Source organism: Dromiciops gliroides, chromosome 5 (assembly GCF_019393635.1).
Source record: "Dromiciops gliroides isolate mDroGli1 chromosome 5, mDroGli1.pri, whole genome shotgun sequence".
Taxonomy (NCBI): Eukaryota; Metazoa; Chordata; class Mammalia; order Microbiotheria; family Microbiotheriidae; genus Dromiciops; species Dromiciops gliroides.
The window spans coordinates 8,759,109-8,774,333 of NC_057865.1; the positions used below are offsets into that span (position 1 = coordinate 8,759,109).

The following is a 15,225-nucleotide window of genomic DNA, read 5'->3' on the forward strand; positions in this document are numbered from 1 at the left end:
CGTCTCTCACCCTCACCACATGAGCAGCCCTTTCTCATCCCTCTTCTATTTCCTTGGACAGGGAATTTCAATGGTGGTTGGTGTCCTAGATCCCTAAGGCTTCCCATCTGAGAAAGTCAACAGACGCCTTTTCAGAATCATGTTTTTAAATGCACAAAGTAAAATACGAAGGACTACAAAGAAAAAAACGAAGTATATTGAAAAATACTTGGGCCCCCCAAGCCCAACAATTCCCAGACCATCTTCCCCACTCACCCACCAAGGTAAAGAACTCCTAGGTGGAGACCTCCCTGCCCTCCTACAATCACCTTTCTCCATGGTTCCTCATTGGTCACTTGTGCATCTGCTCACTCTCTCCATGCCCAAGCCCCTGCATAATATTCATTTTTAATTCTTTGGAAGGATTGTGCTCTGCATCTCACAGCCATTCCACAATGCCATGAGAATGTTAGGCCTTCATTTCAAGGAGAAACCTGGGGTCACTCAAGGTCATCATTTCACTCTCCTGTTTAGCTGTAGACCCAGCTGGGTCTCCTTGTCATGGTCAGATCCATATACAATTCTAAAGGGCAATTATTATTGGTTTTCCCATCAAATGCAGGTCACAATCTGGGCAACAGACATGGTATAAGCCAAATACACACCTGATGATTTGGGGGGGAGACCTTAGCAGCTGGGTTAATAAAATGAGACCCCCTGGTTCTTTAACCAAGTTAGGAAGACACAGGACAAAGGACCCTGACATTGGGGCTGTAGGACCCTGGCTGGAGTTCCAGTTCTACTTGTTATTGCCTCCTTGTCACCTTGCACAGACTTTTCTTCCCTGGGGATAATGAGGGAGTCAAGCCAGATGACCTGCCATGTCCCTCACAGCTCTAGCTTCTCTGTCGCTCTGAAAAGGCTTTTTAATGTTTCCTCTCATTGCATTCCCTTTCCAAGCTTTTCATCTGGATTTATGTCCTAATGAACTCTGACTGGGTAGGCAGTGTGCTGGCTCAGGGTGCATCGATAGAAGGCCAAACAGCTGGTCTAGTCAGTCTTGGGGGATAGGTTGGGGATCGCTATGATTGTCCTAATCAGCTGTTTGACCAAAGTGACCTTCCTAGTAAGAGCCAGCCACAGGATGGCCCGGTTCAGATGGCTCAGATCCAGCAACAGCAAAAATGGCTGAAGTGACCAACAATGAAAAATCCAAAGAGATAACTGAGCATCTGGATTAGGGTAAGACAGGGAAGGGGAGTCTCTTTTTTTTTGGGGGGGGGGTTCCTTTTTATTAGAGTCAATCATCTCCACAATCACTCACCTGACACAAGCAGGCCGACCCTACTCCACCCCTCCAAAGGCCTTCCTTTACAAACCATGGGCTCCAGGGAAACCAGACTACACCTGGGGAGCAGGAGGGGGCATGAAAACATCCTCGTTCACCTACCGAAACAACAGCAGCAGGATATAGAAGGGAGGGGGTTGTGCTTTCAAGCCCATCCAGCAACTTCGTGGTTTGTTGAAAACCAGAGTCCATCATCTAAATCAAGAAAACAAGCAAAACCCTTAAGATGACTTGAGGAAGTTAACTGGCCTTGGATCCAAAGTAGAATCCTTCATGCCATCATTTGAGAATTGGGTCCAGAGGTATCAGCGGAGCCAAATTTAAGAATCAGGAATGGGAAAACATGCATTCATTACCAACCCCACAAGCCAACAGAGATCTTCATACTCAGATTTGACTAAAAATGAACACAAACCCCAATTCAACTTGATTCTGAAATGGGGGAGAAATTTCTGTGAATATGCTAGTTTTCCTTTTATCAAGAGACAAGTCAAACCCCAAAGCTAGAAAGAAAGAGATTGGAATGAGATAATTTCTGCTATAGCTTGTATTCACTGCTCTTTTTTCAGTATATGTGTGTGCATGTGCGTATATAATATACATATGTTATGTAGGCACACATACAAATAGAAAAGGAGAAGGGGAGAGGCGGATGACTGGGTGGGTGGATGGATGGGTGGATGGGTGGGTGGATGGGTGGGTGGATGGGTGGATGGGTGGGTGGATGGATATCTCTCATTCTGTTTTTCCAGAGACATGTGTTTTGAATCTCTTGCCCTCAATACTTACATTTATGCAAACAAAATTGTAGCAATCTTCCAGGAAGATTTTTTGAAGATCTTGGCCATTTGGACACAGGGTTACAGATGTGCCTTTAACCTGTTCAAGGAAAAAAAGGGATTTTAAAAGCATCATATACAGGAACATGCATAGAGGTCAAGGATGGAGACTTTCCCAATGACAGGTACCGCTCATTGAGTTCCCTTGGCTTTCAAAGATGATCTACCCACCTACAGAGGAGAGGGACTGTTCTATGACCTTGGACTTTGTGCCTTGAAATCCCCTAGAAAGCATCCTAGGACAGGTTTCTGACCCTGCTGGATTCAGGCTGGCCTTGAATTTCAAGCTGCTCGAATTCTTCCTCTCCTCCTAGGCACAACTTTAAATGATGTCTCCCTGAGGAGCAAAAGCAGCTTAGGAACTTGAGACTTCCATGTGGCATCCATGAAAGCTGGGGGGTGGCGGCAGAGAAGGGGCAAAGGTCAAGGGAGAATGTTTGGCTTTGTTCTGGGAACTAGTCTGCTCATTTATACTATGAGACTTGGGTTTAGTTTAGGATTCTTCATGTGTGTCTGAGCCAACAAAAGAAGCACCAACCTTTCTCACACACAAACAGGAATCCAAGGGGTGTGGAGATGAATTCTTAGTCAAGGATGATTTCACAACTGGTAGATTGGAGTTGGGGTGAGGGGAGGTGGATTGTCTAACAATGTACCAATGCCCAGGCATTTTATTAAGCACCTACTATGTGCCAGGCACAGGGAATACAAAGAAAGGCAAAAAGTCATGGTCACTGCCCTCAGGAAGCTCACAATCTCCTGAAAGAAACTGAGCCAATAACTATGTCCATACAACATGAGCCTAGACTTCTCTCATTTATGGAGGGCCTCACAGCACTGTCCTCTCATTGAGCCTAGAAAGGAGGAAGCCTAAAGCAGAGACCCAGCTACCATTCCAGGCTTTCATGGTGCAAAGCAGTACTTCCCAGGTGTTGGGAGTCAAAAGAGAAAGATCATTTCTCAAATACCACCACAAAGCAGATAACTCTGTGCTGGGGACAAATGAGGTGGCAAGTCCTTCATGCAAGCCCCACTTGTTCTGCTGGATAGGATATGAAATCCTTTGTTTCCAGTGCCTCATCCAGGCCCTGACACATAGTAGGTGTTGAATGAATGCTTGCAGATTAACTGACAGTGGGTGATTCCGGGATTTCAAAAACATTAAGGTTGGGTCGACCCAACCAAAGCAGGAAAGATTACAGCACCAGCCTGGAGATGGGTGATCCATCTTTCTGAATCACAGTGGCATAGGGGAAAGAGGGCCTGGCTTTGGAGTTCAAATTCTGCCTCTGACACTTTAGTTTGTGGGTGCTAGGGCCTCCGTTTCCTCATCTAGTCCTCATAAAGGACTAGATCACCTCTGAAAATATTCCTAGCGCTACCTCTAAAACCCTATGCCCAACCTCATTAAGTTCAAGAAAGCTAATGACCAGATTGGCCACAGGGAATGGATTTGGGGGCCACGGCAACCCTCTAAGGCCAGCTCACTGAGGGTCCTAGGTCTGCTTGCATCAATAAGGGATAAGTGTGGGGAACAAAGCAAATGAAATTACAGATCCTTGAAATAATCCAACAAACAAGGTGATGAGACACTCAGAATTCACTTTTCTCTAGGACTTGAAAGTTGCACCAAAAGAACAGCCTTTGAAAGTTAACACCCTCCCCTTCACCTACCTTCACCCCATTCTGCTTATCCCTTTTAGCTGATCTCCCAGAAAGTGCTCAAGGTGGAACCACTCATGAGGAAGAGGAAGTGGTATCAGAAAAGGGAATTGGGGGGGGCTGACTTTGGCTGAGTTTGTAAGACGTTTGAATAGGCGTGCACATTGTTGGCAAGAGCTCACACCATCCCCCACCTTTCCTGTCTTCTCAGTTTTCTGTGGGATCAGAATGGGAAGGTCTGAGGAAACATTCCCTCCAGGTGTTCCCCCCCCCCAACCCACACACACACACACACACACACACACACACACACACCTAGCATTCCTCACACAGTACCACCTTCCATGGCAGGGCCAACCAGCCCCACCCTCCCCCTTAAGGGTATGAAGCAGTGAAGATGGAGCCTGCCACCCAGAAAGATTGCCAGCCCCTTGCACCCTAGCTAGCACACAAAGGAAGCCTGGGTCCTCAGTGCTGACTGCACGGCTGAACTTCTCAGGAGAGAAGCCCATTTTTGTCACTGTGCACATTCTCCTCAATGACTTCCATCAGGTTCTTATCCTAATCACTTCTCACCAAGCCCTTCATCTATGGCTCCCAATGGCCGACTCCAACAGCCTTCTCTTGGTCTTCATCTTGCTGGGCTTTTCCCACATCTGATGTGGCTAACTGTTCAGGGCCCCTGCTGGATAGTCTCCCCCAGTTTTCCTCCTCTCTCTGAGAGCTCCATTCCTGTCCCCTTTGCCAAGGCAGCTTCTCCCTCTGATCTCTAAAATATGCTACATTCTCAGCTTTCCCTCAATTCTTTCCTTCGGTGTCCTCAATACCTCTCATGGCTACAGTGATCATCTCTTGGTCCCAACATCTGTGTGCCAAGCCCCAGCCCTGCTTTCGCATCTGCTTGCTGACTGTCTCCCTCTGAATAGCCTCCCCCAGCAACTCACAGTCACCGCTCAAAACCGAACCTCCCTTCCTACTCTCCTATGTCTGTCTACAGCCAAGTCCTTTGGCTCAGAGCCCTGCAATCCTTTTCCAATTGACCCTCCATCCTCACACCACCTAGCCCCACCTCCTCCAATAAATTACGAATGGAATTGGCATGACGCAACATAAAGAATCTGAAAGTAAAGTCAGAGCTCTTGGAATCAGATCCCACCTTGAATACTTATAACCTGTAGGACTCACTTCTGTGGGCCTCAGTTTCCCCATTTGGAAAAAGAGATCACACAGCCTCTGGGGTCCCCTGCTGTTCTAGAGCTGGGATCCTAAGATTCTCATTCTACCTCCTCAGTATCTTTCGCATTCAACCCAGCCCCTCCACTCATACCCCCCCTTTTCAGGAAGGTTCCCCCCCGCCAAGCTATGGCTGTTCTTTACTTCTGTGGTCATCCCTTGTCTTTTAAGGTTTCCTATGAATGGAATTAAATCCAAATTATTTACGTTATGCTGTCTCCCACCAACCAGAACATGAACTCTCTTTTACACACTTGAGAAAAAAGCTTCACAATTTGCTTAAATGCATCAATGTCTTCTTTGACAAGTTAAATAAGCAAAGTGCAAATCAGAAAAATGGTAAATTTTCCCTGGGTCATGCTTGAGTGTAGAAACATGAAGAATGGCAATATACGATAGCCACACTCCCTGTCCCTCAAAACAATCCCCAAGTCAGAGCATCTCCTCCTTCTCTGAATAAACTAGTGCACAGAGCGCTTAAACAACATTTACAATAAACTTCCTGGATTTGCCAGAAAATGAAATAAAGGCATAAAACAGCCTCAGACATATAACCAATCGGCATGGGAGGTGCATTATTAGACATGATCATTTGCATATTCAAGATGTTCACTCAGGCACAAGCATTAGGCAAGGAGATGGAATGTCAGAATGCATTACTTAGTCCTGGAAAAAGCCAGGGTTTTATGAGACTTGAAATTTTCTGTTGCAAATCACATGAGCCATAAGTTCAAAAACAGGTTTCTGTAAATACAACATTCTCTTCAGAAAGATAGATTTGATGTGGCTCCCAATGGAACAAGCCAACTCTAACATCCCTGGCACCATGATCTGTGTGAGTATGCAGACAGAGACAATGAGAAGCTGTGGACCAGGAGGTCATAACATTTACGGGCTTGTGAGACCAGTGCTCCCTACACAGACAAAAAGCACTGGTTTCTGTAATGGCTGAAGTGGAAAAAACCACCAAGTGAGGAGGCAGCATGACCCAGTGGAAAGAACACTGGCTTTGGATAGAGTCAGAAGACTTGGGCTCAAATCTCTGCTCTGGCACTAACCTTGGGCTAGTCACCCACACTTAAGTGGACTTCTCTTTCCTCCCCTGTCAAGGAGGTCAGCCTGGATGACCTCAGAGGTCCCCTTTAACTCTAGATTGGGGGCCCTCTAAATCACCCTGTTTCTTTACTTCCAATGAATGTGTTTGGTGAATCTCAAATCAATCACAGAATCTCAGGGTTGGAAGGGACCTGAGCCTGAATGATATATACTTCAAGAAGACATGCTACAAGAGACTATCCAGTCTTGGTCCTAAGGCCTCCAGTAAAGTGGAATGCACCGCTCTACTGTGTTGTTTAAAAATCTAAATGTGAGTCCTATTCTTCCCACACACACACTTTTGGGGGGAAACTGGCCAAAATCACTGATAAACTCAGCAAGAGTTAGGCTTTTAAGATTTGGCAGACGCCCAGGAGCCCCCACCTGAAGATTGATTTGGAATTGATTGAACTGGGTGAGAACCTACTTAAGGATGATTAAATCAGGACCACACCTGGCCGGCCCTGAGGAGGGTGTTGTTCTCAGAAGTTGAACCTAGTTAAGGTTGATTAAATTGAGACCACAGTGGTCAACCCTGAGGAGAGTGTGTTCTCAGAGGCTGTGGACTGCGACATCAACAGGAGACCAATATTGACCAATCAACTTGAAGAACCTCCCATTTCGGGGAGGAGTACGCGAAGTAGGAAGCTAAGGCTGGTGGACTGGAGCCTCCTATTTTGGTTTGAGACATCAGCTTGGTGGCAGGACTTCACATGGGCTGCTAGGAAAGCTAGGATTTCCATGCTATAAGGAATCTGTTCTCAATCTTTCTCTCTCTTCACTATCTTATAATATATCTTTTAATAAACCCTTAAAAGCCTAAAGTCTTGCTGAATTTATCAATGATTTTAGCCAGTTTCCCCAAAAAACTGGGGGGGGGGGCAGATTAAAACCCACATTTAGATTTTTAAACAACACATTACAAAGCTGACCATTGCTCTTCTGAACACACCACAAATCTCCAACTCCTCCCCAACTTTCATAGGTGTGTCCTCAAGGGCCATGGAGAAAAAGTCCAATTTCACCTCCCCATGGCAGGGCCTTAAACACATGAAGGTAGCTTTTGTGTGTGTTTGTGTGTGTGTGTGTGTGTGTGTGTGTGTGTGTGTTTCTGTGTATGTGTCCCTGAGCCATAGCTTCTTGAGGTCATCAGTCATCCTTCACATGGCCTGATCTCAAAACTTTTCACTGTCCTATATACCAGGACACAATTGATCAGTTTAGACAGTAAAGTGACCAGGGGAAAAAAAAAGAAAAAAAAAACCCACAGGATAGCCAAGAATTAAAAATAACAGACGTATCTTCCAATAATCATTTTCTAGATAACCAGAAATCCTTACTATGGATCCATTTCTCCAATAGATGAGTGGAAAAAAAGAAGAGACTAGATTTAAATGCTGTTGGCACCATTCAAGTTTTGTGAATATTGAGGGTTACATAGAAAAAATTATCTACCACAATGCAAGAAAACTCCTGTTCCCATTACCTTATTGAATATTGGGGTACTCCTCACTGAAGAGATTCAAGATAAATCTAGATGACTGATTTGGAATCAGATAAGGAATGAACTTAAAGCAATTTCCAAATTTAAGATTTTTTTTATCCTTTTTTATTCTTTTTTCTAATTTTTAAAAACATTTTTATTTGAAGTTTTGAGATCCAAATTCTATAGCATTTTTCCATTGATTCCTTTGATATCCTTGGGATTTTTTTCTTCCAGGTGAATTTTGTTATTATTTTTTCTAGCTCTATAAAATAATTTTGATAGTTTGCTTGGTATGGCACTGAATAAATAGATTAACGTAGGTAGAATTGTCATTTTATTCTATTGGCTTGGCCCACCCATTAGCAATTAATATTTTTCCAATGTTTAGGTCTCATTTTATTTGTGTGAAAAATATTTTATACTTGTGTTCATATAGTTCCTGGGTTTGTCTTGGCAGACTCCCAAGAATTTTATATCGACTACAGTTATTTGAAATGGAATTTCTCTATTTTTTTTTTATTCTTGATCACTGTATATTTCAATCTCATTTGATCTTCACAACAACCCTGGGAGGTAGATGCTAGCTCCCAGGGTTGTTATGAGGATCAAATGAGGTAATATTTGTAAAGAACTTAGCACAGCGCCTGGCACATAGTAAGCACTATATATAAATGTCAGCTGATATCATTATTAATGTTGTTATTATTACTACATGGTGCTAGGGAAGTAAAATGAATACAGGGGAGCAAGGAGGAGAAAGGAAGGAGGGGTGGCTGAGAAGTATCTGTTTCCATAAAAGATAAGGTGAAAACTTGCTTCTCAAGGCCTATGAGGGGGAAGGGGATCTTAGTGAATGGGTTGGGATGTGGACTCTCCCACTCCACTCTGTTCTCTGTGATATACTTTGGTCCATACAATCATAAAGCTGCCCCCCAATATAGAAAATGTTGGATACCCTTTGTATATTAAGGAAATGTTTCCATAGCTTTAGGAATTTCTCTTGGACATATTAGAGAAAGAAATGGCCTTTTTATTATCTTTGCCCCCCAAAACAAAACAAAACAAATGGGGTAAAAAAGAGCTAGACACAAATGAAACGACTAAACAAGAACAAAAGTTGCAGATATCTGAATGACAACAGACAGGAAGCTATGGATCTTCAAAAAGAATTGTAAATAACATATCTGACTTTCATCTTTAAAGTTTAACCCTAAAACTCAAGGTTCTGCTCTCTTACTGTCTTGCACACCTAAAGAAAATGAATTTACTCCAAAGTTTTAAGGCTTCAATGATGCCGTGCTCGCTTGAGAGCAAACACCAGAATTTGACTGTGAATCTCAACAAGTAAAAAAAATATTTTGTTTCCCTTTTTTGAGTTTCAATTTATGTGATTCTCATGTCACCCCAGATATTTGTTTAGATCACAGGCTAAAATGGTTAGGAAAGGGGAGACCTTGACCACATGCAGACAACTTGGTTATTTACTTCTGCACACACATTCCCATCTTCCCTACCTAACCCTCTTCACTTCTTCCTACTCACAGAAGGTAAAACCTATAATGAACCATCTTACTGTGCATAAAAATCTAAATGAAGAATCATTTCTTGCAAAAATACCACAATTAACTAAGAAAAAGCTGATCCCAGTAGTGAGCTATTTTTAAATGTTGTGTCTCTGCATGCCCAACCAAAATATTGCTATTGCAAGACTTCAAAACCTGCACATAAACTAAATTTAAATGTTTACATTTGCATATTTTCCCACCGAATGAGGTTACTCAGTGAGCTTATCTACAAAAGAGAAAGCAATTTTTCAAATTGATCAACTTTCCTAGGAAGTTTTAGGCATTAATAATATGATGCTACTGAGTCAATTAATATGTGTAATCAATTAATTTATTAATAGTATAAATTGAGAACAAACTACATTTAGGAAAACAATTTATAAAGAAAAATCAACACAAAAACAATCTCAAAACTTTCAAAACATTCAAAATTTTTAAATTTAGATTGAAAAAATCATAAGATTCCAGAAAAAAATAACATTTGGCTTTTGGGGAAATGTTTGAATTTCTGTGTGGCTAAGCACTAGTTTCAAAGATGTCCTCAACTATGATAGCCCAGTTAGAATTTTCAAAACATTCTGTAAGAATTGAATTGAAACTCCTTGCCTGAATCTCTAAAGCTGGTGCTTAATAAAAGCTGGAGAAACTGACTTGAAATTGACCCACAATTTGTAAATTTACATTTTACATTTATCAGTAAACAAGGACTAAAGTTCTTATGGGGTGGTAGGCTCTGTGCTGGCTCCTGGGGCACATGAAGTACAATGGATTCTACATCTTAATGAGGGAGAAGAGAAGTGTAGAGAAAAAGAGAGAGAACTGTGATGTTTAAAATCTAAATGTGTGACTAAAATCTAATGTGTGGTCGCCTTAAATTAGAAGCTTATAGCCCCAGTCTTTGGGCATTAAACATTTATTAAAGTATCTAGAAGTTAACAAAAGAGAGAGGAAGAACACGTAGAGTTCAGAAAGAAAGAGCCTAGCTCCCTGGACCTGCTGCAGCTACCTCGATCTCCAACCGAAATGGAAGAACCCCCATTCTCCTAGAGTGGAAGCTCCCTGAGGGACCACAAGAGTCCCACACACAGCTCCAAGCTAATTGGCTGGTAGCATTAATTGACATGACTTACAGGCAGTTCTATGAATAGATGTAACTTCCAGATACTAATCACACGCTTTCTCCTCAGGGTGGTGCTGCCCTGGTTCTCACAATGTCTTTCTCAGCAGGGGTGTGGCACCCTGATTCTCACAGAACCTAACTCTAAAGGGAATCCGTAAAAATACATACCAAGTGGCTAAATCCAAGATAGTTTAGGAAGGACATCTCTAGCAATTAGGAGGAAGAGGGAGCTCAATTAGGAGAGGCCTCATACAGAAGATGGTCATCTATTTCTTTTTTTTTTTTTTTTTTAGTGAGGCAATTGGGGTTAAGTGACACTTGCCCAGGGTCACACAGCTAGTAAGTGTTAAGTGTCTGAAGCCGGATTTGAACTCAGGTACTCCTGACTCCAGGGCCAGTGCTCTATCCACTGCACCACCTAGCTGCCCCCACTTATTTCAATGAATAAAAGGGGACCTACAATTTGCCAAATCCAGTGCTAAGTCCTATGGGTAAATAAGAGGTGATACAATCCCTGCCTCCAATGTACATTATTATTAAAACATACACACACACACACATGAAGCTGACCACTCCGCAAATATAATGGCTGATTTTGGCACCAGGGAAGAAATGAAGAAAAGCAGCTCTTTCATTTTCTTGGGAAGGTGGGGAACTAGGGGTACACAATGTTGTATATGCAGTCAGACCAGATCAATGAATGTGTCAGCTGCTTTGGTCTGTTTTGTTTCTTTTTTGGGTCAGAGGCAAGGCTCACTAGGCACTGGTATATCTGGAAATCATGGTGATGTAAGAGTGACAGGCAACAATAAAATATTGAAGGTAAAAATGAAAATATAGTATCCAAATACAGATATTACATAAAATCAATGAAAATCAAGGGAATTTAAATCCTGTTACCCAAATAGTCAATTAGAGGAACACAATTTTGTGGCTCTCAAGCTAGAAGGCTCCTCAGGGGCCAACAGGTTGAATCCCCCCATTTTATGAGGCCCAGGAACAGCAGGGGGTACCATTCCTCAGCTCTAATTTTTGTTGTGGGCTTAAAAGTTTTGCTTTGTTCTATTTTGTATTAAGTATAATATAAAACTAATTCAGAGAAAGTATTATCTCTAGATCTCTAAAAATAAAATCAGTCTCATAGGAGTCTACATTTATGAATAATTAATTCATATCTAAATGTCAAGGAATACAGAATTCGACTTATTCAAATTAGCTTTCTGCTTTGTTTAGAAAGAACAGGCTTTCCATTGGACCATTGTCTTGGGAAGATAAACTCAAGTCCAAAAGGTCAAAATATTTTTAATACAGTGAAAATAAAGGATCCCCCGCCAGGCACCTCAACTTCGGCTTTCACTACGCTCACAACTTTTGTCATATAGACATTCATAGCTGCATCTCAGGCTCTGGACAAGTCATTCGAACAGTAACATTTGGGCCTTATTAGCTGCATTATAAGCCTAATTAATGCCATCCTCTGAAGCTTGGTGGTCCAATGGCTGATAGTCTTCCTTCACCTCTAGAGAACTGATCAGCGATCGTGGCCAACATTCTAAATGAACTGAGTATAATGGTCTTCAGCCATCCCTGCTGGCCTTCCATTCAAGTACCACAAGCTGCCAGTGAAGCCCATTCAGTGCTGTTGGCACCCGTGGGGAGAGGAGGCCCAGGAGGGCTCTGCTGAGCAGTTGATCTATTTTCACTGCATGATTAGGGACCAAATGAACCAGAGAGCATGGAAATACACAGTGCCCAGGCAGCTGGGCTTCTTGGGCAACCCCCTCTTCTTTCAGGAGTGTCTGCCCCTATTTTCTTTGCAGGGCTCAGTGCCCATAGCTCGCCAAGCAGCATGATGTCACCTCTGGCAGTGACTGCTGATGTGGATGCACAGGGGCTGCCGGGTGAGACCTCATCCCATGAGGGGAAAGGAAGGAGAGAGAAGCAATAGGAACCAGCGACCAGTGTAGACTCGGCTTGACCCAGGGGACAGAGAGAAGACAGACAAGCAGAAGTTACAAAGGCAGAAGTAAGGACAAGTTGGGTAAGGAAAGGAGGCAGCAGGCTCTTCCTACACCAAGCAAAGGTTGAATGACCCTCTGGTGGGTGGGCTGGGGAGGGGGTATTCCATCAGGGATGGGTTGGACTAGGTCAATGGTGGCAAATCTCTGCAGGACACATGCTGACTGAAAAACCACCGATTAACATTATCTACATTGCATTGTTATTTTTATTTATTTGTTAAGCATTTCCCAGTTACATTTTAATCTGAGTCAGGCCCCACTCCAGAAGGCCACTTTGGGCCCATGGGCATGACACCACTGGATTAGATAGATGGCCTTTGAAATCACTTCTGAAATTCTAGGGTTTTCAAAGTCATTACCTATAAACAGAGAGACATTAAAAGGCCCCACATCTTTCTGTCGTATTTCAGCAAGAAGAGAGATAAAAGGAAATGGATCCCATCCTCCTTCCCTTCAGGTCAACCCCTGAATGCACGCAGTAAGTGTGTTCTTCTGTTGTGTAATTCCTATTCATCATATGCCCAAGATATGAAAGAAGGGTCTAAGCTTCTCCTGCATGTCCAACTCATGGCTAAGTATGATGGACACTGCCTTTCAAGTGTAAAAGTTCTGGAAAATATCTCCAATTCCTTAGGGGAAAAAAGAGAAAGAAGTAAAAATGAGAAAAGTTACAGGACCTCATAGCCTGAAAAATGTAGTATACGTGTGTCTTACTGCTAGGTCAGCTCCTCAATTTACACTGTGCAAATAACCGCTTCCAGACATTCACTCTGTGGCTAACGTGAAAACATAATTTTAAGTGGCTTCTTTTAGCTATATCCCCAAATCCCAGCTCAATGTAAGCATGCCCAATTTCCTCCTCTCGTTTCAACTCCATCCAGCCCTTGTCATCCACCCTAAGCAAAACAACCAGACTATTGTGTATTGTATGACATGACACCGCCCATCTCTGCCCTGAAGGTTATTGGATTTCCACAGCTGTGATGTCACCCCTACCCCCGACACACACACACACACACACACACACACACGTCCTTTCTCAAGCACAGTGCAATCACCTCGGAGTAAAAATATCAGGCACAATACAATCGCCCTTGTTGAGAAGTAGGATTGAACGAATCAAGAACTCTGATCAGTACAATGGCCAAGGACGGCCAGAGGCTCCAGAGATGCCTCCTGATAGGGAGGTGCAGACTGAGACACGTCTCCATTGGACGTGGCCAATGACCGTGGGGGTTTGCTCTTTTTCCCTCGGTTGGGAAGGAAGGGACCATGAGGGAAAGAAAAAAAAAAGATATGTTTACACACACACATACACACACACATACATACATACAATATACATGCACTTACATATGTAGATAACTGAAAACATTTATAAACAAAGGAAGAAAACTAGTATGGCCAAAAAAAAGCGAAAGGCAGTTTCCACGTGCCCCTGGACCATTTCCATTCCTCTGGGCCATCTTACATTCTCTAGCTGCCTATTCACAACCCCTTCTTTTCAGCTCATGTTTTCTATGCTCTCCTTAAAAAAAGGTAAATGGAAAGAGGAGAAAGTTCTCCAAACACTTCTGCCAAGGAACTCATTCCCTAGGAAATCCAGAGCCAATAAACATATCACCTCTGGGGTTCCTCTGTCCTTTCCCTGAGAAGCCAAAGACCTGAGGGACAGCTATTACAGAGGAGTTTTCATCATGCCTGTCAGTTTATTACAACCAACCAACATTTATGAAGTACTTATTGTATACCAAGCACTGTGCTAGGAGATAACGGTACAGAAACACAAATGGGTCCCTAGCCACACCCTGAAGGGCATTCTACAACATGGGGTGCAGGTAGGTGTACACAGCTCCATAGATACAAAACAGGGAGGGGGATTGGAAGTGGTTTTCATGAGTATAGAGAATCCCCGGATCAGGAAATGCTTTGTACCACGACAGCTGTCCCCTTCTCCACATGTCAGTTTCACTGACACACAGCTAGTCTGGGCCAGAGCAGGACCCAAAGGCGGGTCTTCCTGGCTGGCTCTGTCCTCCAGACTGTGGTGTCTCATATAAAAGGGAGGCATTTTTTTCTGATGGGGAAGTATAAAATGCTTTCTTTTTAACCCAATAAGGTTAACTAGGGTCGACTAGGGCCCCAGGATCTGACCAAGCTAGTCATTCATTGTTTTCATGAAGGGTTTCTGAAAATGTCTGTTTAAAGATTTCATTGCTGCTTTTAATTCTATATCTTAGGTTCACTGTTGGGTGACAGTTCTAGCCTAGGCTGCTGGCTCTAGACACACAGCTGCTCTGACCAGGGCTCCCGAGGGTACTAAGATTTTTCTGAATAACACTGGCATTATGGCTAGGGAATTTGACACTAGCCAACTGCTAAAGATGTATGTTTTACTAGTTTACATAGAAATGAAAGCTGTGTTTCTGTGCTTTCTGGTGGAGGACACTGCTGCTTCCAAACAGAACAAGACTAGCATGAAAGGGTGCAAACACAATGATCCTAAACAAGAATACTGAGAAAAGTCAGTTAGCAACATCCAAACTGACTCAGAATTGGAGGCAAGTCTGAACCCATCTAGTCCGAGCATACATGGACATGAATCCTCTGTCTACAAGGTTCATCCAAAAATGGTCATTCAGCCTCCACTTGAAGACCCTAAGGGACAGGGGACACCGTTCCTCTCAGAGATTCTAGCCAAAAAAATCCTTATATTTGGTCCAACAAGTTTAACTCACAGAACAAAAACCAAGTATGGATCAGTATACCCAAGAAGAAATCTCACTAGCCATGCTGCCTAGAGATGCCAGTGACTTCTCTCTCAAAATGTATAAAAGCTATAAGGGAGGTGCCATCTTCTCCAGACTATGAACTTGG

General features: G+C 43.0%; 1 protein-coding gene across 4 annotated transcripts in view; it reads right to left on the reverse strand.

The window, feature by feature from the left end:
• The window catches only part of CRPPA (CDP-L-ribitol pyrophosphorylase A), a 247,301-nt gene that overhangs the window by 137,808 nt on the left and 94,268 nt on the right, over positions 1–15,225 (reverse strand). For all 4 annotated transcript variants that reach the window (XM_043966931.1, XM_043966930.1, XM_043966932.1 and 1 more), the window contains 2 exons: positions 2,117–2,206; positions 1,430–1,522 (listed from right to left, as the gene is read on the reverse strand). In XM_043966931.1, the coding sequence (XP_043822866.1) occupies positions 1,430–1,522; positions 2,117–2,206 (183 nt within the window). The remainder of the gene's footprint in view (positions 1–1,429; positions 1,523–2,116; positions 2,207–15,225) is intronic.